The sequence below is a fragment of the Aethina tumida genome, chromosome 2, assembly GCF_024364675.1.
Source record: "Aethina tumida isolate Nest 87 chromosome 2, icAetTumi1.1, whole genome shotgun sequence".
Taxonomy (NCBI): Eukaryota; Metazoa; Arthropoda; class Insecta; order Coleoptera; family Nitidulidae; genus Aethina; species Aethina tumida.
In genome coordinates, this window is record NC_065436.1 from 187,928 (window position 1) to 208,749 (window position 20,822).

Sequence of the window (20,822 nt, forward strand, 5' to 3'; positions counted from 1 at the left end):
AAACTAAGAATGGAAATACACCAACCAGTTTATTTCATATTCAAGTCAAAAGTTTGCGATGAATATTTGGCGCCATCATGGCCAAAAAAAAATAACTGGTCGGTGTATCACGTGACCACGATGCGGAACAAGAATTGAAAAAGCGGGGGGATAAAGAACTTCGTAATTCGTTAATTGTAATCCACACATTCCTGTGCAAACGTCAATTGATTCCAGACAATCATTATTTTTTTCGACTTGGTAAAATTACAATCAATAACTCGGCATTCATTACTGGTGAAAGTTACGCCCACTCGTGCATTCTTGCATGTTTAATGATTTTATTTAATCGGCCGTTATATCGGAAAATCAGCGGAAATTTTGTAAAGTCGCAGCGCGTTTAATGAATAATGTTGTAAGAAAAACGCCTGCAAGTTTTCAAGTATTGTAAAATATAAACAAAATATACTTTATCCTTGTTTGTTGTGGTAAAAGTTCGATTGTGGAAATGAGAAGGAAACAATAATATTTAACCATGGTTGCCAACCTATAATTTAGGGAGTTACCAAATATGGATTTTTAAATTAAACCTCTCGCCGCTCTAATTTGACTCTATTATTTTTTCGGAAAGTACGAATGTATGCCATGCGCTTGCGTTTAGTATAAGTCATCCAATCGAATTCAAAGCCGCATGCTATCACCATTGTCGTCTCTTTTTAACATGGTGGCAATATTGTGTTTAAACTAAATTCCTACATTTATTCAGTTTCTGTACTTGTTTAACGTTAACTCAAAACAAAGAAAGCAACAATAATATTTAATGAGCATTATCAACAGTGCGACGTCCAAAGCTTTCCGTAAACAGATGGATACCTTGACTTGTTAAGTATTCTGTGCGCAAAACTAACCTAACAATTTCTTGTTTGTTACTGACAATATCTTAGTTACGATGGATCAAATTAATTCAAAGGTCTGTATGAAAATTAAAAAGAATATATTTGTTTCTATCATAATTTTTTCAGACTAAAGAAAAGATCGACTTGGCGTGCCGAACTGCTGAAGAATTCACCAAACTATACTATCAAACTATCGATCATAGAAGACATGTATAATAATAATTTAATTTAAAAAACTAATAACATTGCTACTTCTTTTGTAGTTGATGTCGAGATTATACCTTGATACTGGTTTGTTTTCTTACAATGGGAATGGTGCATCTGGAAATGAAATGATTCAAAAGTTTGTAATTGAATTACCCCCTTCTGAACATATGGTTGTAACATTGGATGCACAACCAATATCTGGCAAGTTAATTCCAATTTACTATTTAACTATTTTTAAAACTGAAAATATTTTTAGACACTGTAGTTAATGGACAACTGACATTCGTGATTCAAACAAGTGGGACTGTGAAATATCAAACTAATCCGTCACAGAATTTCCAACAGAATTTTATTATTACTGCACAAGGAGATAAATGGAAAATTGTCAGTGATTGCTTCCGATTACAAGAATAATTCCATTTTTGATACCTTTTGTATTATGTATTTGATTATTGATGATGTTTAAATAAAATATTGTTCTTCAACGGTGTTTTTTTTTTTAGAAAACGTTTAGTTTTATAACATAATTAATTTAACTTTGAATTACATTATTTTGAAGTAAGATCTAGGCAACTAGTTATTTATTGGCTGCTCACTGGGTTGCCTATCAAGATTTCCAGAAACTACAATATCCGTATAATTTTATAACAAAAAGTTGTTTAAAATCAATTTCAAGTGTTATTATTACGGTATAATAAAGATATTTGTTCGTATGTTGAATTTGTTTGACACCGTTATCCTTTAAAAAGTGTTGGTCTCCCTGTCAGACCGCCATATCCCTAGAGGAGTGACAAGAAGACAAAGAATTGATCTGATTGAAAGTTAGTGGACGTCGGTTCGATCCTGACCCGTTCCATGCGTCTATGTGCTGGAGGCCGTCCGGCAGCTTGCACGAGTACCTACGCCTGTTGGTGAAGTGTATGGCGATGGCAGGCGCGCACCAGTACCAGAACAACGATACGAGCAGCGACACTGAAGATTACAACGCGGACGATCGCAGGCGGCGCGTATTCAAGAATCGCTTGAGGTACAAAAAAACATCTTAATTTCTACTATTTATAGTACGTACGGGTACCTGTCAGTTTCCACATTTTTATCAGTGTGCATGCGATTATCTATATAGGCGAGTTTGCACAGTAATTGTTCTCGTACTTGACATCGATTTGGTGCAAGAACGACCAGTGCATTAATAATCCATACTTGTGCAACAAAGGTCTTTGTCTTGAACATTACAGGTGACAAAATGCCTTTTTAATTCATTTTTTATAAAATTCAGTTAACGTCAATAGTGTCGTGTCGTTAAATGAAAGTGACTTTTAAATCTTATCATAATTAGCATTGCATTGTCAGTTTTATTGTTCATTAACATTTTGTGTAATTGAAGTTTTCATTTTCTTTGGTTATCCTTGAGGTTTGTTATTTTATATTTTAATCTGCTTGGCGCCCCATCTATTATTTAGAATATGTGCAATATTATTTATTTAGTAATTTATTTCTTGAATACTTGTCTTGATCATTTTATATTATGTAAACATGTACTTTTAATATCTAATTATAATCTAATGAAACATTAGTGTTAATAAGTAAATTACTCACAGAGATTTTGTCAAATTATATTAAATCTAACTGATGTAGTTCATATTTTAAAGTATTATGTATATATTTATATGTAAAATTAGATAAATAATTTGATTTAAAACTTGTTTGTACTTGTACAATGTGTCTTGTTGTAGAAGTGAGGTGTTGTCAATGTAGTATATAAGTATTGTATCCACACGTATCCACATGATCGATTAAAACTGAGTCCGATTGATTGCTTTGCGTAGTTATGGATCGTGCTCGAAGCCGAAACCGTGCCTTGTCCAACGATCCACGTCCCTCACAGACTCCCGGCCACACTCTGTACCTACGCCTAAGCAATGTCACAACGCTCTTCGCAATAGGCAAGGGCTTTCAGCAGTCACCCTCCCCCGACAGACAACCACTGAACGCATTCATGTTTCCAGATCGCGTACCCTGTTGCAAACGACGACCCAAAAGGCGGCGGCCGCCTCCGTATCCGTCGTTTCCACTGCGGCCGCCACTGCGAACATGCCCGCCGCTCAAAGCGAAGACCGGGTCACCCTTGTGGTCGACAACACCCGTTTCGTGGTCGATCCAGCGGTTTTCGTCGCCCATCCGAACACGATGTTGGGCAGGATGTTCGGCTCGTCGCTCGAGTTCACCCATCCAAACGACAGAGGCGAGTACGAGGTGGCCGACGGGATTCCGGCGTCCGTCTTCAGGGCGATATTGGAGTACTACAAGGGCGGAGTGATCAAGTGTCCGCCTTCGGTCTCGGTGCAGGAGCTGAGGGAGGCTTGCGATTATCTGCTCGTGCCTTTCGATGCGCAGACTGTGCGATGCCAAAACTTGCGTAAGCATCCTTTCCTGCTAAAAAACGTGGATAATACATATTCTTTTGTGCAGGTGGTTTGTTGCACGAACTGTCGAACGAGGGAGCCCGTTGCCAGTTCGAGGTATTCCTTGAGACACTGATCCTGCCGTTAATGGTGAACTCTGCGCAACGAGGCGACCGCGAGTGTCATATCGTCGTTTTGTTGGATGACGACTCCGTCGATTGGGACGAGGAGTATCCGCCCCAAATGGGCGAAGAGTACAGCCAAACGGTGAACAGCACAGCGATGTATCGTTTCTTTAAATACATTGAGAACAGAGATGTGGCCAAACAAGTCTTAAAAGATAGAGGATTGAAGAAGATACGACTGGGAATCGAAGGTGTGTGACCATGCCAAAAACATTTATGTTCATGCCTGCAATTAATATTCCTTATTCGTTGACAGGCTATCCGACGTACAAGGAGAAGGTGAAGAAACGTCCAGGCGGCCGTTCTGAGGTAATCTACAACTACGTGCAGCGCCCGTTCATCCACATGTCTTGGGAAAAGGAGGAGGCGAAGAGTCGTCATGTCGATTTCCAGTGCGTCAAGTCGAAAAGCGTGACAAATTTGGCCGAGGCGACGGCCGATCCCGCTCTCGAACTGGACGGCAGAGGAAATCCACTGCCGGCCGGCGGTGGAGGTGCTTTGGCGGGTGCATTGGTCCAGGTGGAGCAGCCCGCCCTCGTCATGGTGCAACCGTTGGAGGGAGCGAGAGGCGAGGGTGGTGACGTTGGAGAGGGGGCGGTTGGAGGTGAGCTGCAAGATGCGTCCAATGCAAATCTGGATGACGGTTTTTAGCCATACACCAGTGACAACAAGAAAAGATTGTTTATTTTGTTATTGGGTCGACGGGGCTTATTTAAACGGTTCCAGATCTCGTTTGGAGGAGAATTTTAAAAATTACTTGTTATTTTGAATGGTTAAAAGAAATCGAGCCCCGCAAAAAGAAATTTAATTTCCATTTACCCACATTTTGTACCCAAACTATCCATAGTTCCTAAACATCATATTTTAGATGTTTATGTAATTTATATACAAGTCTTATCACTGTCACTGTATTAAATGTTATACTAAACTATTTTTAATGTTATTCATTAGTATATATGAAATGTGGGTATCCAAAATTTATATAAATGTACGTACATACATAATACTGTGTAAGCTTTACTCATATGTAAAAAAACACCAGCACTCAAGAACACTGTCCTGGATGTGATGTGTATGTTCCCACAAAAAGAAAATGTCCAAGCTGTTGTAACATTCCTTGGTCTTGTTTAGTCCAAATAAAATAAAAATTTACGCGAACCCTTGAGACTGAAATTTTTAACAAATCTGCTGTGTTGCTCATTTTCATCTAATTTATTTATATTGTATGATCAAGCATTTTTTGACTCTGTTTTGTTTGCTTATCACGTTATAAATTTAATAGTTTAGGATTTTATAATGTTATTTTTATTGATTGCTATAAATAAACTAATATACATGTGTATTTATTTAAAAAGTTATTTATTAATTACATACAACATTTATTATCACAATTTTTAAATTCCAATTATTTAATGATATCAAAGTAAGTATATATAGTAGATAAATTACATTTTTTTAAAACAAGTTATTGAGAATATTTACTAAATAAATTTGTAAACGCTTTGAACGTATGCAACCCAGTTTACACATTTTTATTTTCTATTTTATAATTTATTATTTAATTTTTGCTGTTTATTATAGAATAATTTTTCATTATTAAATACATTTGCATAACACAGACAATTGTTATTACTTCTCTGCACAGAAAAGAAGACAGGTATTCCGGAGTTAGTGTTTGAATTTTTTTAAAGATTGGCAGCACTTGAGCTTTCTAGGTAGGTTTTCTATTTACGTTTTCTGAATAAATGTACTTCTAAACAAATTTGTTTTTGTTGTGTTAAAGTTGTGTAGAACTGGTGTAAAAGAATATTGGTTTTTTAAACAGTGTTTGGTGAGGGACAATTATAAAGAAAATGGCTGAGAAAGAAAAATCTAAGGCTCCCCAATCAAAAAATATTCCGAAAGACGGTCAAGTGATAATGTCGATAATGAAAGAGATGGGCATAACAGAGTACGAACCTAAAACTATCGTACAACTTACCGAATTCGTATACAAATATGCCACTTCAATACTGGAGGAAGCACGGATCTATGCTAATCACACAAAGAAAAAACTTGAAGTAGATGATGTCAGGCTGGCATTGCAATTGACCAGCGAATCAACATTTACTACTCCACCACCAAGAGAAGTTATTTTGGAATGTGCCCATGTGAAAAATTACACACCTCTTCCCAGTATAAAACCTCATTGTGGTTTAAGATTACCACCTGACCGTTATTGTCTATCCTCATGTAACTACACATTAAAGAATGTTCAAAAGAAAAAGCCCTTAGGGATTCCAACTACCATGAAACTGACTGCCAAACCTAATATTAACTACATAAAGCGTGCTGGTGTCATCAATGTCAATAAACAAACAGTCACAATACCAAAAGTAGTGCCCAAAATTACTACCACAATTCAACAACAGCCAAAAACAGTTTTAAAACACAAGATCCAGATACAGCAAAATATTGGTTTAACAAGTGCCAATGGTGGGCAACTTATGGAAGTTGATAACAATTTAAAGAGAAAACGAGATGATGATATGGAATTGATGCAGTGATTATTATTGTCATTTGGTGTTGAATATATTTTAATTTTGTTAAACAATTTTTTTTATTATTAAAATTACACAAATATAAACTATGAGATGTATTTGTATTAATTTCCTCCCTTACATTTACCCATAAATATACACACGCTAATTTATATATTGTATATTAATTATATATTCAAACATTATCCTGTGAACAATACTTTTATGAAATACGACAACAGAGCATATTGACTATTTTGACGTTTCATAAAATCATAACCAAACTTTTAACTTTGTCAAAAATTCGCTTATCAGTGGTCAATGTTTGCGAATTTGACCCCTTATGAATAATGACTGACCTCGAAACTGATAGAAATTTAACCTCTACTCCCGTATCAACTGGCTCGGAGGCAACTGCTTCAATCGAAGAATGTGATTCGTTGTTGCCATCGAGTCTCGCCGCTGAGGAATTAAAATTGGCACTTAACAAAGTAACTTGTTTATTTTGCTTGTCATTTGATTGTTGACATTGCCTTGTGATTGTAGGAAGCCACTGAAGATGAACTGAAGAATGCAATAAACAGGTGCAAGGACTTAGTGTTGGAAAGTGATCAGTGTTCAACTGAACGAAAATGGCTTGTTAGACATTTAATAGAGTTGAGATTAAGGCTTCAAGAATGCAAAGAAGCAATGGAGGATCCCAAGTAACTAACATATATAAAATTTATTTTGTTTTGTATTAATTATGAGGTTTTAGTCATCCCCGAAACAAAAGTAGTGGTGTTTCAAGAAGGACAGTTAAGGGCCATCACCTGAATTTACAGCCTCTTCTTAAAAGTGCTACCTCCAAATATTGTGATCATTGCACAGGCACAATTTGGTAAGACATTTATAATAATTATATGATATTTTTATCACTTACTTGTTATTTTAGGAGTGTTGTTCAAGCTTGGTATGAATGTGAAGATTGTGGATACTCCTGTCATCACAAATGCATGAGTTCAATAGTTAGGGAATGTGCTCATGTAGTAATATCTGAAAGAGGCACATATGAACTTCAAATTTGCCCAGAAAATGGTTTATCATTTCAAAAGTATTTGTGTGCTGAATGCAAAACTCCATTGCCTTTAGGTAAGGCTAATTGATTAATTAAATATTTTAAATTTCTAATCCAACAATATCAAATGGCAATGTTGGTTTGGAAATTCAAGTACCTTTTGTAATGTATAAAATAAAAGTTTAAATAAAAATTCACGTTAGCTGTCCCACAAGGAATCAGTTGCATTGGTAGATTGCTATTTCCAGGTAAAATATCCATTTCAAATCATGCTTTCTATGTTTTAATTAAACTCTAGCGCACATCTTTCACTTATGTTTAACTTATTATTTAATTTTACCTTTGAGATCACTTTTGAAATATGGAATATTTTATTTAGCGATTTTATAATTTTTCTGCAACCAGTAAAAATATATAGTATACAACTAAGGCACCACTAAGATAATTACAATATTTTAAACTACCAATTATCCTATTATAATTAACACAAATATGAAATATTTATGATTATTTTATTGGTGCGTGAATACATTTTCTGACATAGTTATAGGTGTCCCAAATTTGAAAATTTTATAACAAAGAGTAACTTTGTAACATTTCATATTAACTAATTTGGAATACCTATTTAAGTAATCATAAATTAATTTGTTGTTATTGTAGATAGGGAATGGTCAGAGGCAAGGCTGTGTGATTATACGGGACGCTATTACTGTTCTGCTTGTCACTGGGGAAGTTCAGCAATCATTCCTGCAAGAGTGATCCACAACTGGGACCTATCGCCACAGCCGGTTTGTCAGGCGAGTCTGCAAGAACTCTCTGCCACAACAAACAGACCATTAATTAATTTGGAAAAATTAAATCCAAACTTGTTCACAATAGTGCAGGAGTTGAGTCTAGTCAGAAGATTAAGGAAGAGCTTGGTGGGAATGAGGAAGTACTTGTTGGTATGTCGTCTGGCTACTGAGGATCATATCTTATGGAAGTCTGTCAGTACTCCTCATTTAATTGAAAGCACAGATTTGTACAGCTTGCAAGACTTAGTTGATACCCACTCTGGCGAATTGCCCATGAAATTGGGTATGTGGGTGGATGTATTCACTAATCACATAAAAAAAGAGTGCACAGTTTGTCAAGGCAGGGGTCATATTTGTGAAATTTGTTCAAACAGTGAAGTGCTCTATCCGTTTGACGAAAGTGCAGTCATTTGCAAAGACTGTAACGCAGTGTTACATAAACATTGCTTTAGTCGGAAGAACGGCGCTTGTCCAAAATGTATCAGAATCAAGTTAAGAGAAGAAAAGAACAAAGTTGAAATTGATGTTGAAGAATAAATAATCTTAATCTGTGATAATTGTATTCATGTTTGTATTGTATTTATTATATAATTGCCAACAATTTTTTTAAATAAAAGATAACATTATAACTGTTTTTTCATTTTCTTTATTAAGGTAAATATATAAATATATATTCAATCAACAATCAATGCAAGAAATTAAAATTAAATTAAACCTTCTTCATATATAAAAGTAAAAAAGCAAACATAAACAATCTACACAAGTAATTATCAACTCTAAGCCTTCTTCTTTTTCAAAGATTCAATGTACATTTGCAAACCTTGTTGAACTTTATCTAAAGTAACAACATCAATAAAAGCATTTAAATCTTGCTCTCTGTTTTTGGCCAAATTTTGAATGTCCTTGCCTCGAACCACTTGTTTGGAAGCAAATCTAGCCATTGGAGAAATCCTAGCAAATTTATTTAAAAATTGTTCAGCCTTACTTAATCCTTCTTCTTTGGTTTGTGCCACCTCATCAACCATACCAATCTGTAATGCTTCATCTGTTGAAAATAGTCTACCTTGTGTTAAAGCCAACTCAGTTTGTCTAGTTCCAATGGTATTTTTCATGGTGGCTGCAAACCAAGTGGGTGCAACAATGCCCAATTGCGTTTCATTCAAACCAATTGTAAACTTTGGTAACATAATCCTATATTCACATGACATAGATATGAGACATCCTCCTGCAGGTGAATGTCCATTAATCACAGCTACAGTTGGATATGCAGAGCCATACAACTTGATCCACATTTCTTGGAGGGTAGTCCAGAAACTTCTGACTCTATCTGGATCTGGTTTATACATTTCCATGATATCCAGACCTGCTGAGAAAACTGAGTTCGATGCGGATGTTAAAATCATTCCTCTACATTTGTTGTTTTCCAGATGTGTAAATGTCGTAGATAAATCATTCAGAAGGTCTAAATTTAAACTGTTTACCGGGAGTCTTTGCATTGTAACAGTCGCAACCCCAGTTTTATCGTTGACGGCCACATCGACTAGTTTTCCTGCAGAAGCGTAATTTCTGCATAAAACTTTCGAGAGCTGCAGTGTTTTTATGCCCGATTGTAAAGCCATTTTAAAGACACTTTTCTCTTGTCACTAACGTATTTACAAAACAGATCAGTCCAAAGGTTGCACGAGGTTATGGTTCTTTTGACGTCAATGGCAATGTTGCCGTCATACTCCGGCAATCATTTTAAATATGGCTATTAGGCAACCCAGATTACATCAAATTTTAAACAAATGATCCAGTCAAGTTCCTACTTAATAATTTTAATCACGCATGGAATATTGAAATAATGTATCAAAAATTGAGTACAAAAAAAACATACTATATATTATTGATAGTTTATTACACGAACGATATTTAATCGACTATAGTGTAAATGATTCTGAATTACAAGACGTTGCATCGAAAATAAAAGTATTATTCAAAGGATTATATTGGTGGGTAATTAGTTTAATGACTTCGTGGGCCGCACATCCACCCACAATAGTGGACACAGTATGCAATTCTGCACCGCCGTACCTGCAAATTTCATGAACTCTTTCATCACCTAGAAGGTGAGAACATCCCCACTCAGACAACAATTTTCCAATTATCCCTTTTAATTTCAAGACATCCGGTTCCACTTGATCGTCGAACTGACCGGGATACGCATTATACTCACTGATAAACCTTTCCAATCCTCTCAAAATTATGTAGTAGAACATCAAACTGTCGGGATCCTCGAGATACGATGACAAATCCACGTTAGTTCTCTCATACTCGTCTGCGATGCAACTGGTTCTCAAAACAAATAGTTCGCTGGCATGTTTGCAGAATAGTTTCACTTCGCTTTCGGTAATTGCGTCTTGGGGCAGACCTAAATTCCTGGCGATCTGCGCCGCCCTCCTGTAAACAATTTCGGCTTGTGCCTGAGCTTGTTTTTGATATAACTGTTGTAATGTGACATAACTATTAGTGTCAGCTGCCATATCAGGAAGACTGCCGCGTAAGGGAAGGGCATCCTCGGATTGTACAAACTCCCTTAGAGCAGAGCACATTACCCAAAACGGAGAGCTCGCTTGCGTTAAATTCACGCAACAGTCGTCATCAAGCAACGCACGAATATTTTCTGGGACAGTCAATGGTGTCAGGCCTATGTTTATGTAATGCAATGCTTGTTTCATGTTTTCCTCTAACACTTTTATGCCGTTTTCATCGGGGACGACGCTGTCTTGTATCAAATTTTTTAGTTCTTGTTTTTCCGCCCTTGTTGTAGGATTTTCTGAAAAAAATATATTTGTAAAATTTGCAGATCTTAATTAAATTGAATTAAAATATAAAAAATAAGATTTAATTACCTCCTCCATGTAGCTCTTTGTATTTTTTCAGATAATAATAAAGAATATTAAGAGCTGGAATGTGGCTCTTGGTTTTAGAATCTAAATTAGGGACATCAAAGGTGTCTAAATGTTCCTTTAGAGCTTCCCAAGGTTTGTCTAACCTTAAATCTGGATTCTCACTATCTGGATGGGATTCAATTACTGTGTGCTCTTTAACTTGAAGTCTGATGTAACCTAAAAAGCCAATACTTCTGCACACAACCAGTGGAATATTGGATTCCCATAGATGTTTCGATAGAGGAATTAGCACTTTCTCAGACAGGGCTGTAGCAATAACGACAGTGAAATTGTTGAAAAAATCTTGAGTGTGAGACATGACATGTTCTGCACTCTCATCTATGTAATCACCACGAACATCAGGATTTAATTCTAACAAGCACCTTGTTGCAACTTGTGCTCTAGACAATCCAGTGGAATCCCACTCTAAGAAGAAACTAGAATAAAACATAAATTGTTAGTTTTAATCAAGTTATTATCTAGTTTAGTGAGCTAACTTTGACCCAATGTCCTCTTCTGTAATCTTTTTGCCATCGACAATTGTGAAGGAACCTATTCCTGGCAAGACCAAACTTTTCAGTATTTCAGTCCCTAAAGCTGTTGCGTTTATAAGGCATACTTTGGCATTCTCCAAATTTTTCTGACCGTGGTCACCCCATAAACTAAAATATTTGCATATCATACAATGTACACAACTATTTGCACAAAGATAATTGAAAATATATGTACCGTAGTTGTCTGTCATATTTTTTACTCTTTTCCGATTGTTCGGGAGATTTAGGAGCGGGAGATGACATGTTATTACACTTCAATAACGGACATTCAAATCTTGAAAAGTGACATTAAAATCAAGGAAAACAATGACAGTCGCAGGTGAGGTTATGATACACCGGTTCTTCACAGAACAACTCACAGAACAGAGGATGTATCCTAAATTTAGACAAAGTGGATCGTCATTAAAAACTTAAAATTCTGATTTCTGTAAATCCCCTATAAATTATTCAACGAATTTTTAGAATATTGAAAATATTACTATAAATTACAGACTAAGTTTTTAAAATGTTTAAAATCTTTTCAGACCAATTAGAAACAGAAAACAATTTTCTGGATCTATTGTTCAGAAAAATAAAATATGTTTTTAAATGATTTGGATAAGCTACAAATTTAATTTTAAATCTAATTATTACGTATTTTCTTAATTTCACAGTGTGCTACCCTGGAAATCGCAGTAAATAATACTCTGGTACTTATTTATTCAAATAACAATAATACAGATCAACAATATAATAAATAACAACACGGTCTTCATTATGCGAGAGTTGCCGCGAGAATGACTCGTTTTCAGCATGTTACGTAACTCAGCGTTAGTCATTATTATCCACACAAAGTATTATTCGGAGACAATGTCTATAAATTAAATTTATGGAAATATATCAATAATTTCATACAAACGAATGTATTTTACTAATTAATAAAATATTTTTCATTTCAATTATGCAATACCAAGATTAGATATATATTTGGCGGTGCATGGTAATAATATTTAAACGCCTAGTATCAAATATCGTTTATAATATTTTGAATTAGTATTTTAGTGTTTGGTTCTGAGTGACAATGGTTGTTCCTCCTCTTTTGTTTATTTTAATTTTAAGTTTTCAACAATTTCGTAAGTTGAAATAGACTTCCTGAACAACGCGCGTTCATATTTTACAAAGAACATTTGATAAAAATGTCCATTTTAGAGTTTCTTAACGGTGCGATAAAAATTTATCTTCCGGATTCCGATATTTACAATCCACGTAACTGGGAGAAAAAGGATGAAAAATGTGAGGGTATAATTTTTGGTGACATAAATGAAATTTCAATCGATGTTGGCAATTTATTTACTTCAAAATTGGTGCTTCCCACTCATGGACAAATTGAGTTCAACAAAATCACTTTTGGGAAAAAATCTGAATGTGAGTCAATACTGAATAAAACAAAAATTATCCCAGGTTCTAATAAAAAATTGTTTAGGTATTCATTTGAAGTCGTTCGTAAAACACAGCTCAAATGATCCCAACTGCTATGAAATTCAAAATGAGACTACAAATGTGGCAATTCCTCACACTGAAAGAGTTCCATGTTATTATGATTCCGTTCTTTACAAACGCAACAGCGACTATAGTCCCGGATGGTTTGGCCACTCCACTGAAAAAGGCTATGGAATGAGTAAAATAATATTTTTCCTTTAAAATTTTCTACTCAATTAAAATCATTCGGAGAAGTTTACAAACAAATTAATTTTTTATCGTTACAGTGTTATGGGTCAATTCCCAATCGTGTGAAGATGAAACAGGTTGTTTATGTGGAAACGAAGAAGCGGATGTTTGTATGTTCGTCGACGACGAAACAAATCTCAATTGTTTAAATCCCATTGTTCCTATAGGTTTTTGCTCTCATATCTGCGGTAAAAAGTGATTCGTGTTCAAAAATGTATCATTTATTATAATATTTTGTAGGAGCTCAAATATTGTTAAGGCAGAAAGGAAATTTCAATTTAAAAAGAGTGGAAAAAGCATTGAAAAATTACAAAGACATTGATACACACGTGAGCAAAGTTATAAATCATGGACAAGTATACATCCAAGCGGTTTTCGCTGAGAAATCATTCACTGGTTCCAGTTTACTCAGCGCTAAACAATTTTATGATAAACTTTCAGAAAGTAATTATGGCGTGGAAAGGATCGAATTGAAATTGTCTGGATCGTATTATGTTAAAGGACAAGCTGGTAGTACTGTAAACTTGGTTTTCGGTACATTGGGCGGTGTTTTATTGCTTTTCGGCGCCATCATTGCTTTTTATCACACCGGACTAGCTGAGAGTGACATATTTAAAAGGTTCGTAACAAAATCACATCAGTTGATGATCAGTTTTCATTTTCTTATAATTTCAGAATTAGTTTGAGTACCAATCAAATGCCAAGGCTGAACGAGTTTTTCTCAGGAGCTCGATACAACAGACAAGGAAGCAACATAAGTCTTGGATCGTCTGTTTCAAGTTTAGAAAAGTCTTTTGACAATCCCATGTTTGGAAAAACTGATTATGGAACTGTGAATATCTAAAAATTATTTTTATAAATATACATTTCATAAATATTTATTGCAGACTGCACAAGAAAATCCAGCATCCACATCGGAAATTACACATGAAAATCCCATGTATGAAGCTAGTGAAAAAACACAGAAATTACAAGGTATTCTGGAGGAAGAACAAATTGAAGACCTGTAAATTAAAAAAAAAAAAACTATTTTAAATTAATGAGATAACTAAAAATGAAATATAAGTGTATCCTAAATATATATTTTTAACAAGTAAATGTTTTTGTTAATAATTTTATAGTTTCAAAATAACATTTTGTAAATACATTGTCACTAGCGCCATCCAGTTTAAATTTAAGGTTGAGTAATGTTAGACTAGATAGCGCCACTATTCTTTTTCAACTTTTAAAAGATTGTGGTGAATTAATTAGTTAGGTTTCAAATGAATAGATGCCGTCAGTATATCATTGTCTTCTGGTTTTTACCCAATACCTTTTCAACTTTCTCGTGTTTTTACAGTATATAGTTTATATTTCAAGCACAATACGTCCAATCCATTTTATCTATAAAAAATTGGATTGAAACAAATAATGAATGATGAAATAGAATTATTACGTACACATGCATAATGTAATAATAAAAAACGCCTTAAATATTTAAAGTATATTGCATTAATTTTGTACAAAACAACAAAGTACTATGTAGTTTTAATTAATTTCGGGAAAATAAATATAAAATTTAGTGTTATTATTTTTTTGAAAATTAGAATGTTATCTATAATAGAAAAAGGTATTTTAATTATTAATTTATTTTACTAGTTCAGATATTATTTAACTTCAATGTCATACATCAAATTCATATCTTACAATAAAAATTACCTTATTAATAATATTGAAATATTAATCTCATCGAGTGTAGGGGTATTCACCATACATGAACCACTCAGCTGTTTATAATTTATTTAAATTGAGTTTTATTTAGGTTTACTTTTATCATAAACAATGTTGGTTCAAGCATAATTTTTAACAATATGATATGACAATACATAATATTTTCTTGATAATTGTAATTATATGCACAATTAAATTCGATTATTACTAAAATTGTCCATAAAAACTGTTATAAATTTGAAATGATCAATTAATAAATATTAATAATACGTATTAGTAAATACAAATAGGATATTAGTTATAACTGAGTATTAGAAAAATAGTATATTAAGATGAATAATAATTTAAATTATAATATGTAATAGTTAACATATGAAGTGCAAATTAGTTGATATTAATAACATTGTGTTTATTTAGATTACATTTTATTAATAGAGGATTCAGATAATTTATCATCATCTATTTATAAAATAAAATTTGATTTATACTCTTTACCATTCTTTAGATTCATTCCTTCTGTTTCATACACATACATCTATTTGTTAATCGAATTATTTTCTTCAGCCACACTTGTATGGTACGTTTTTAGAAAAAGAGGGTCAAGTTAAATCTACGGATTTAATATTATTTTGTGTACATTCAATTGATTAGAAACACTTAATAAGTGGATTAAATACGATCAAGACATGTCAATTTTTAAGTAAAATGTTGTCATTTATTTATAGTAGATATAATTTTTCAGATATTAAGATAAACACAGAACCACTTCAGCTGTCTGTGCCGATGCATATAAATAGGAAAATGCGAGGTAAACTTTCCAATGGTGTTTGGACAACGCACAGGTACGTAAGGAACGGTAAGGCTGAACTTGAAACATGTTGAAATAATTGTTGTAATGTGTTACAGAAATGAGGGTGCTCGCTATTTGTTTGGTGCTTTTGGCCGGCTACACAACGGCCGGACAGATCGTCCGTTACGACAATTACAGAGTGTACAAGTTGACGCCGCACACACCTCAGGCTCTCAAACAACTCAAAGAGTTGGAACAATCCGGTTCCGAATTGGATTTCTGGAACGAAGTGAGAGGTCTACATATGGCCACAGACGTGGTGGTGCCACCCAAGTATCTCGTCCAAATCGAGAATTTCATTAACAGCTCTCAAATTGAGTCCGAGTTGATGATTGAAAATGTTCAAAGCCTTATTGATCACGAGAACGTCAAATCTAAATCGTTGACGCTCGACTGGACTGCTTACTACACTCTGGACGAAGTAAGTTACTAATTTATAAGTCACCACCTCTCTATACAACTACGAAATTTACAGATTAACGCTTGGTTGGAATCTCTGCAAGAACAATATCCCGATCTTATCGAAGTCATAACTGTGGGACGTTCCTACGAAGGTAGAGACATTAAAGGAGTCAAATTGTCGTACAGCAAAGCGAACGAAAACAACGCAATCTTCCTTGAGGCCAACATCCATGCCAGAGAATGGTAAGTGCTCAAATAATTTCTAGTTAATTGTCGTATTAATTTGCAATAAACGTTTAGGATCACCTCTGCTGTTTGCACCTATATCTTGAACGAACTTTTGACCAGCACCGATAAAAGAGTCAGAGCTCTAGCTGAAAGTCACGATTGGTACGTCGTTCCTGTCTTCAATCCTGACGGTTTCCAGTACACCAAGACTAGTGTAAGTGACTATGAAAATATTTATAATAACAGTGACGAATGAAATTACTGAAGTGATGACTTTGATAAAAATTTTTGCTGATTAGCTAGATATAATTTTAAAATATACTTTAAAGCTGGTTAAGGCTGGATTGTCAAGTACTGGAATTAGGCTAATGGAGTAGAATAACGAGTTAATTATTTTAGGATCGTTTGTGGCGTAAAACCCGTGTTCCATACGGTATTCTCTGTTACGGTGCCGATCCCAACAGGAACTGGGGTTACCACTGGAACGAGGGAGGATCGAGCAGCAACCCTTGCTCGGACACCTACAACGGTCCACAAGCCTTTTCTGAACCTTCGACGAGGACCATTGCCGAATACATCGACACCATCAGCTCTAAACTCGTCGGTTACATCGCCTTCCACTCTTACTCTCAGCTCTTGCTCATTCCTTACGGATACAGCTCAGAACACTTGGACAACTTCGATGAACTGGTACTTTAGAAGACACTACCGAAAGGAATTCGTAAAAATAAATTTGGTTTTCAGGAGGAAATTGGTCTGAAGGCGGCAGCCAGTTTGGCTCAACGTTACGGCACCAAATACACCGTAGGAAACATCGTCGAAACCATCTGTAAGTCTCAATGAAAGAACGTGTCAATGTTTTCAATATTATTTGTTGCAGACATTGCCAGTGGCGGCAGCATGGATTGGGTGAAAGGTACCTACGGTACTCCAGTGACGTACACCTACGAACTGCGTGACACCGGAAGGTACGGTTTCCTTTTGCCTCCGGAACAAATCATTCCAACAGGTGAAGAGACTTTGGACTCGTTGGTCACCATCTTCGAGGAATACGATGCCAAACGTGCCAACAAAAGCAACTAAAATGTTTTAAACACGACATTTGCTGAAGGGTTTAATTAAGGACGTTTACTTTCTTCTACCAATTTACCAACTCGTATCATTTTCTTAATAAATTCCTTCAAATATGTTTATGTTAAGATTCTCATGTACTTTTAATGATATTTTCAATACAACATTTTAAAAAATGCAATTAGTTTTATTATTATTAATAAACAGAAAATAATATTGCGTACTATGGAAGTACTTGTTGTTACTACCATCTATGATCAAATAGCTTGACTTAGATACATCAGTTATAAATTTCTAGTTATTTCTATACTGTTTCTAAATTATTATTGATAAGTATCATAGATAAGTTTGTGTAAAGTCATTAGTACTCGATAATTATGTTTTTTTCTCCAAACCTTTCATCTTAGATTTAATAGAGAGAGATAAATAATAGTAAACATTTCAAAAATAGCAATTGAAGGCCGACCGGCGCACCTATTCACTTAAAATTGCTTGACCAACTCGTATCATTGTGAGGAGTGATCCAAGTCGCGGGTCGCGAGCGTTAAACTATTATTAGCCTCGAACAAAACCAAAAATGAAATGAATTTCGAGATGCCAACCAAATTCCGTGCAGTGTATTCGCGGAAGCGATCTTCAGATAAACCGCCGTATCGTTCCACAGATTAGTCATTCGCTCTCGTATAAATTGTCCCACGAAATAACGCATTGTTGAATTTAGTAGTTTTTTAAATGGACAATGAAGCGGTTAGTGGTTTTAGTCGCGGTGCTTGTGCAAGTGTTCGCCTCTCGTCAAGTGTCCTACAGCGACTACAGATTGTACCGACTGACACCCAGAACCGCGTGGGCACTGAAGGAGCTACAGAAATTGCAGAATCGCGGAGAGGAAGTGCAATTTTGGACGGACGTGCGGACCGTCGATGTGCCTGTGGACGTCTTGGTGCCGAAGTATGACGCAATCAAAATTGAAAAGTTTATTAAAAATTACGAGGTGGACGCTGTGCTGTTGAATGCAAACGTGCAAGACAGTATCAATGAGGAGAATGAGGAGTCGGAGACGAGTTCCCACTTCCGATGGGACAAATACCACACTCTCAACGAGGTTCTTTGTTTCTTTGTTATTTAGGAACAAAGAAAACTCAATTGACGCTCATTTCAGATTAACGAGTGGTTGATGTCTTTGGAGGAACGGTTCCCTGAACATGCGAAGCTAATAAACATCGGAAAATCGCACGAGCAAAGGGACATTTTGGGGGTTCGATTGTCCTTCCGTCCCCAAAACGCAAATCGGGTGGTTTTCATCGAGTCCAACGCGAACGCCAGAGAATGGTAGGCTATACCGATGGTCTTGGTTTTAATGTGGAAATCGAACCCGTCGTTTTTCCCTCCGCAAGTATTGTTTAGTGTTTCAGGATAACTTCTGCGATTTCAACGTACTTAATTGATCAGATCTTGACGAGTTCCGATCCGGAAATGCGGACAATTATTGACAGATTCGATTGGTTCATTGTTCCTGTTGTAAATCCAGATGGATTTGAATACACCAAAACTTTTGTAAGTGTGATAATAACCATTAATATTTAGACTTGGAAAAAAGAAACTATTAATCTGTTTTTCACAAAAGCTTCTTTGAAGCTTACACTCATTGATTGAATTAATGAGATGCGATGTAAACAAGGCAAACGAATTCACGTGGGTCAAATGACGTTTGTTTTGATACACCAGTTATTGACCTTTGGATCGCGGTCATTGTCTATACATTATAACAGTTTACGTGGTTTAATCGAAATTATTCATTCATTGTCGAATGACGAATAAAATTAAGTGCGTATTAAGTAGAACAATGAAAAGAGTAGTTATTAAAATATTTGTGTCAAAACATAAAAGAAGTTCCAATAAAATTATTTGGGTCATTGTCTTGAACAAAACAGAAGTTTAGAGCGATGAATATCAGGTGGCCACATAAAACTTTCTACTTAGTATAACTGATAAGATAATCCTAATACACCCACCGCACGTAAAGATAGAGGAAACACAAAAAAATAGGTTGAAGCAGACGTATGTCACGCACAGATAAAACTATTACACTGTAATTTATGCATGTCGTTGCAATTATCTTTTTTATTGAACAGGACCGTCTCTGGAGAAAGACTCGAGGTCCCCACTCCTTGATTTGTTACGGGGTCGACTTCCAGAGGAACTGGGAGACGTACTGGTGGCGACAGGATTCGGACAATCCATGTTCAGAAATCTACAAAGGTCCCAGCGAGTTCTCAGAGCCTTCCGTCGAATATTTGGCGAGGTTCCTGGGCAAGATGGGAAAGAACATTGTTGGGTACGTGGCGTTCAATTCACAGTCGTCGGGTCACAAGAAGAAATATCTGGAGAATGACTCAAGGATGATGGAGATACGCTTCGGAAATAAGACTAAAGAAGGGAATGTGGAAATAATTTTAGGTAACTTTCACATTCACATAATATAAAGAGGAATTCTTTATCTTCTTTTCTAAATTTACAGACTCCAATGTATATGGAGGAATGGAGTGGGTGAAAACGAAATTCAACACCCCCATTTTGTTGAACTATCACGTCAGAGATAGAGGAAGATACGGCTTAATTATACCCCACAGTCAAATAGTTCCTATAAGCAAAGAAACTTTTAAATCCCTTATCAGTGAAGTGAGTCGATTCGACTCTCGATGACAATGGATAATCAATACATAATGCTTAGTAAATATTAAATCGAACAATCTGTGTTATTAGGATAATAAAGGATTTTTAAACACCATTCTGTTTGTCAATAAAATCGAGGTCGCAAACAAGAATTGAAACCCCGCTGCTGTTAAAATGGGTCTGTAAATAAAATTAAAATCAAAAGTAGGAAAGTAGAGCCAAGCAATAAAGATAAACCGTTATAAAATTCTTAACATGCAGAGCCTTGCTTTGAATATAAATGCATTCTGCAGGGTGCATTTACCGACCTCCGCATCCATTTTTTTTCCTTTTGTTCCGTTTTATTTGTCCACCGGCAATACGGATTTAATTAAGTTATTCATTTATCGTAATTACCGGGAGGAGGGCACTGCACGCTAACGCAATTAAGAATTTAATCTACGGTGCAACATACTGAAGGTGGAGACACCAACATCGGTCTTGCAGGATGTGTGGCCATGTCAAATTTGATACTTTGTCAGTTTGTGACACTTCATTATTCTGCAAACAACTATCCAAATGGAGATACTATTTTTGATTAAAAATTATAATTTAATATTTGAAAATATATATTATAGATATTCAAATATTAATCAGATAATTCAATGTAATATATGCA

General features: G+C 35.2%; 9 protein-coding genes across 11 annotated transcripts; 7 read left to right on the forward strand and 2 right to left on the reverse strand.

The window, feature by feature from the left end:
• The first annotated feature begins 646 nt into the window (after nt 1-646).
• LOC109606385 (NTF2-related export protein) lies at nt 647-1,567 on the forward strand. The gene is made up of 4 exons (XM_020022945.2): nt 647-949; nt 1,002-1,085; nt 1,139-1,283; nt 1,339-1,567. The coding sequence occupies exons 1-4, from the start codon at nt 929-931 to the stop codon at nt 1,494-1,496; spliced, it is 408 nt and encodes a 135-aa protein (XP_019878504.1). The 5' UTR covers nt 647-928; the 3' UTR covers nt 1,497-1,567.
• A 267-nt stretch (nt 1,568-1,834) lies between these two features.
• LOC109606529 (BTB/POZ domain-containing protein 10) lies at nt 1,835-5,011 on the forward strand. Of its 3 annotated transcripts, none has more exons than XM_020023071.2 (5): nt 1,835-2,109; nt 2,909-3,025; nt 3,089-3,498; nt 3,552-3,860; nt 3,926-5,011. In XM_020023071.2, exons 1-5 carry the CDS (start codon nt 1,946-1,948, stop codon nt 4,318-4,320), a joined length of 1,395 nt encoding a protein of 464 aa, XP_019878630.1. In that variant the 5' UTR covers nt 1,835-1,945; the 3' UTR covers nt 4,321-5,011. The 3 variants fall into 3 exon arrangements, with proteins under 3 accessions (XP_019878630.1, XP_019878631.1, XP_049819100.1); XM_049963143.1 differs by having other exon boundaries at nt 1,968-2,109; nt 2,816-3,025; XM_020023072.2 differs by lacking the exon at nt 2,909-3,025 and having other exon boundaries at nt 1,841-2,109.
• A 371-nt stretch (nt 5,012-5,382) lies between these two features.
• On the forward strand, nt 5,383-6,307 carry LOC109606531 (transcription initiation factor TFIID subunit 9). The gene has a single exon (XM_020023074.2). The coding sequence runs from the start codon at nt 5,523-5,525 to the stop codon at nt 6,213-6,215; it is 693 nt and encodes a 230-aa protein (XP_019878633.1). The 5' UTR covers nt 5,383-5,522; the 3' UTR covers nt 6,216-6,307.
• Nucleotides 6,308-6,444: 137 nt separating this feature from the next.
• Nucleotides 6,445-8,655, forward strand: LOC109606382 (differentially expressed in FDCP 8 homolog). Its single transcript, XM_020022942.2, has 5 exons — nt 6,445-6,679; nt 6,735-6,892; nt 6,946-7,068; nt 7,123-7,319; nt 7,906-8,655. Exons 1-5 carry the CDS (start codon nt 6,539-6,541, stop codon nt 8,574-8,576), a joined length of 1,290 nt encoding a protein of 429 aa, XP_019878501.1. The 5' UTR covers nt 6,445-6,538; the 3' UTR covers nt 8,577-8,655.
• Nucleotides 8,656-8,669: 14 nt separating this feature from the next.
• Nucleotides 8,670-9,872, reverse strand: LOC109606527 (enoyl-CoA delta isomerase 1, mitochondrial-like). The gene has a single exon (XM_020023068.2). It carries the CDS (start codon nt 9,656-9,658, stop codon nt 8,816-8,818), a length of 843 nt encoding a protein of 280 aa, XP_019878627.2. The 5' UTR covers nt 9,659-9,872; the 3' UTR covers nt 8,670-8,815.
• Nucleotides 9,873-9,919: 47 nt separating this feature from the next.
• LOC109606379 (nedd8-activating enzyme E1 regulatory subunit) lies at nt 9,920-11,835 on the reverse strand. Its single transcript, XM_020022938.2, has 4 exons — nt 11,699-11,835; nt 11,467-11,631; nt 10,931-11,406; nt 9,920-10,854 (listed from the first exon to the last, which is right to left on the reverse strand). Exons 1-4 carry the CDS (start codon nt 11,764-11,766, stop codon nt 9,959-9,961), a joined length of 1,605 nt encoding a protein of 534 aa, XP_019878497.1. The 5' UTR covers nt 11,767-11,835; the 3' UTR covers nt 9,920-9,958.
• A 730-nt stretch (nt 11,836-12,565) lies between these two features.
• LOC109606533 (protein amnionless-like) lies at nt 12,566-14,318 on the forward strand. Its single transcript, XM_049962985.1, has 7 exons — nt 12,566-12,635; nt 12,712-12,927; nt 12,986-13,180; nt 13,269-13,418; nt 13,471-13,849; nt 13,906-14,062; nt 14,118-14,318. The coding sequence occupies exons 1-7, from the start codon at nt 12,584-12,586 to the stop codon at nt 14,238-14,240; spliced, it is 1,272 nt and encodes a 423-aa protein (XP_049818942.1). The 5' UTR covers nt 12,566-12,583; the 3' UTR covers nt 14,241-14,318.
• A 1,442-nt stretch (nt 14,319-15,760) lies between these two features.
• Nucleotides 15,761-17,735, forward strand: LOC109600397 (zinc carboxypeptidase-like). Its single transcript, XM_020016543.2, has 7 exons — nt 15,761-15,782; nt 15,847-16,211; nt 16,266-16,435; nt 16,493-16,634; nt 16,820-17,110; nt 17,165-17,249; nt 17,301-17,735. Exons 1-7 carry the CDS (start codon nt 15,761-15,763, stop codon nt 17,501-17,503), a joined length of 1,278 nt encoding a protein of 425 aa, XP_019872102.2. The 3' UTR covers nt 17,504-17,735.
• A 249-nt stretch (nt 17,736-17,984) lies between these two features.
• On the forward strand, nt 17,985-20,279 carry LOC109606381 (zinc carboxypeptidase). The gene is made up of 5 exons (XM_020022941.2): nt 17,985-18,593; nt 18,651-18,820; nt 18,904-19,045; nt 19,624-19,948; nt 20,010-20,279. Exons 1-5 carry the CDS (start codon nt 18,231-18,233, stop codon nt 20,192-20,194), a joined length of 1,185 nt encoding a protein of 394 aa, XP_019878500.2. The 5' UTR covers nt 17,985-18,230; the 3' UTR covers nt 20,195-20,279.
• The last annotated feature ends 543 nt before the right edge of the window (nt 20,280-20,822 follow it).

Coding starts and splice junctions, on each gene's coding strand:
- LOC109606533 (XM_049962985.1), top strand. CDS start 12,584: ATGGTTGTTCCTCCTCTTTTGTTTATTTTAATTTTAAGTTTTCAACAA. Junction 12,636..12,711: donor TTTAAGTTTTCAACAATTTC/GTAAGTTGAAAT, acceptor TGTCCATTTTAG/AGTTTCTTAACGGTGCGATA. Junction 13,181..13,268: donor TGAAAAAGGCTATGGAATGA/GTAAAATAATAT, acceptor TTATCGTTACAG/TGTTATGGGTCAATTCCCAA.
- LOC109606527 (XM_020023068.2), bottom strand. CDS start 9,658: ATGGCTTTACAATCGGGCATAAAAACACTGCAGCTCTCGAAAGTTTTA.
- LOC109606381 (XM_020022941.2), top strand. CDS start 18,231: ATGAAGCGGTTAGTGGTTTTAGTCGCGGTGCTTGTGCAAGTGTTCGCC. Junction 18,594..18,650: donor AATACCACACTCTCAACGAG/GTTCTTTGTTTC, acceptor CGCTCATTTCAG/ATTAACGAGTGGTTGATGTC. Junction 19,046..19,623: donor TTGAATACACCAAAACTTTT/GTAAGTGTGATA, acceptor TTTATTGAACAG/GACCGTCTCTGGAGAAAGAC.
- LOC109606382 (XM_020022942.2), top strand. CDS start 6,539: ATGACTGACCTCGAAACTGATAGAAATTTAACCTCTACTCCCGTATCA. Junction 6,893..6,945: donor GAAGCAATGGAGGATCCCAA/GTAACTAACATA, acceptor ATGAGGTTTTAG/TCATCCCCGAAACAAAAGTA. Junction 7,320..7,905: donor CAAAACTCCATTGCCTTTAG/GTAAGGCTAATT, acceptor TTGTTATTGTAG/ATAGGGAATGGTCAGAGGCA.
- LOC109606385 (XM_020022945.2), top strand. CDS start 929: ATGGATCAAATTAATTCAAAG. Junction 950..1,001: donor TGGATCAAATTAATTCAAAG/GTCTGTATGAAA, acceptor TAATTTTTTCAG/ACTAAAGAAAAGATCGACTT. Junction 1,284..1,338: donor GGATGCACAACCAATATCTG/GCAAGTTAATTC, acceptor AAATATTTTTAG/ACACTGTAGTTAATGGACAA.
- LOC109606531 (XM_020023074.2), top strand. CDS start 5,523: ATGGCTGAGAAAGAAAAATCTAAGGCTCCCCAATCAAAAAATATTCCG.
- LOC109606379 (XM_020022938.2), bottom strand. CDS start 11,766: ATGTCATCTCCCGCTCCTAAATCTCCCGAACAATCGGAAAAGAGTAAA. Junction 11,632..11,698: donor AAATATGACAGACAACTACG/GTACATATATTT, acceptor CAAATATTTTAG/TTTATGGGGTGACCACGGTC. Junction 11,407..11,466: donor GAAGAGGACATTGGGTCAAA/GTTAGCTCACTA, acceptor GTTTTATTCTAG/TTTCTTCTTAGAGTGGGATT.
- LOC109600397 (XM_020016543.2), top strand. CDS start 15,761: ATGGTGTTTGGACAACGCACAG. Junction 15,783..15,846: donor GGTGTTTGGACAACGCACAG/GTACGTAAGGAA, acceptor AATGTGTTACAG/AAATGAGGGTGCTCGCTATT. Junction 17,111..17,164: donor TGGACAACTTCGATGAACTG/GTACTTTAGAAG, acceptor TTTGGTTTTCAG/GAGGAAATTGGTCTGAAGGC.
- LOC109606529 (XM_020023071.2), top strand. CDS start 1,946: ATGTGCTGGAGGCCGTCCGGCAGCTTGCACGAGTACCTACGCCTGTTG. Junction 3,499..3,551: donor TGTGCGATGCCAAAACTTGC/GTAAGCATCCTT, acceptor TCTTTTGTGCAG/GTGGTTTGTTGCACGAACTG. Junction 3,861..3,925: donor GATACGACTGGGAATCGAAG/GTGTGTGACCAT, acceptor ATTCGTTGACAG/GCTATCCGACGTACAAGGAG.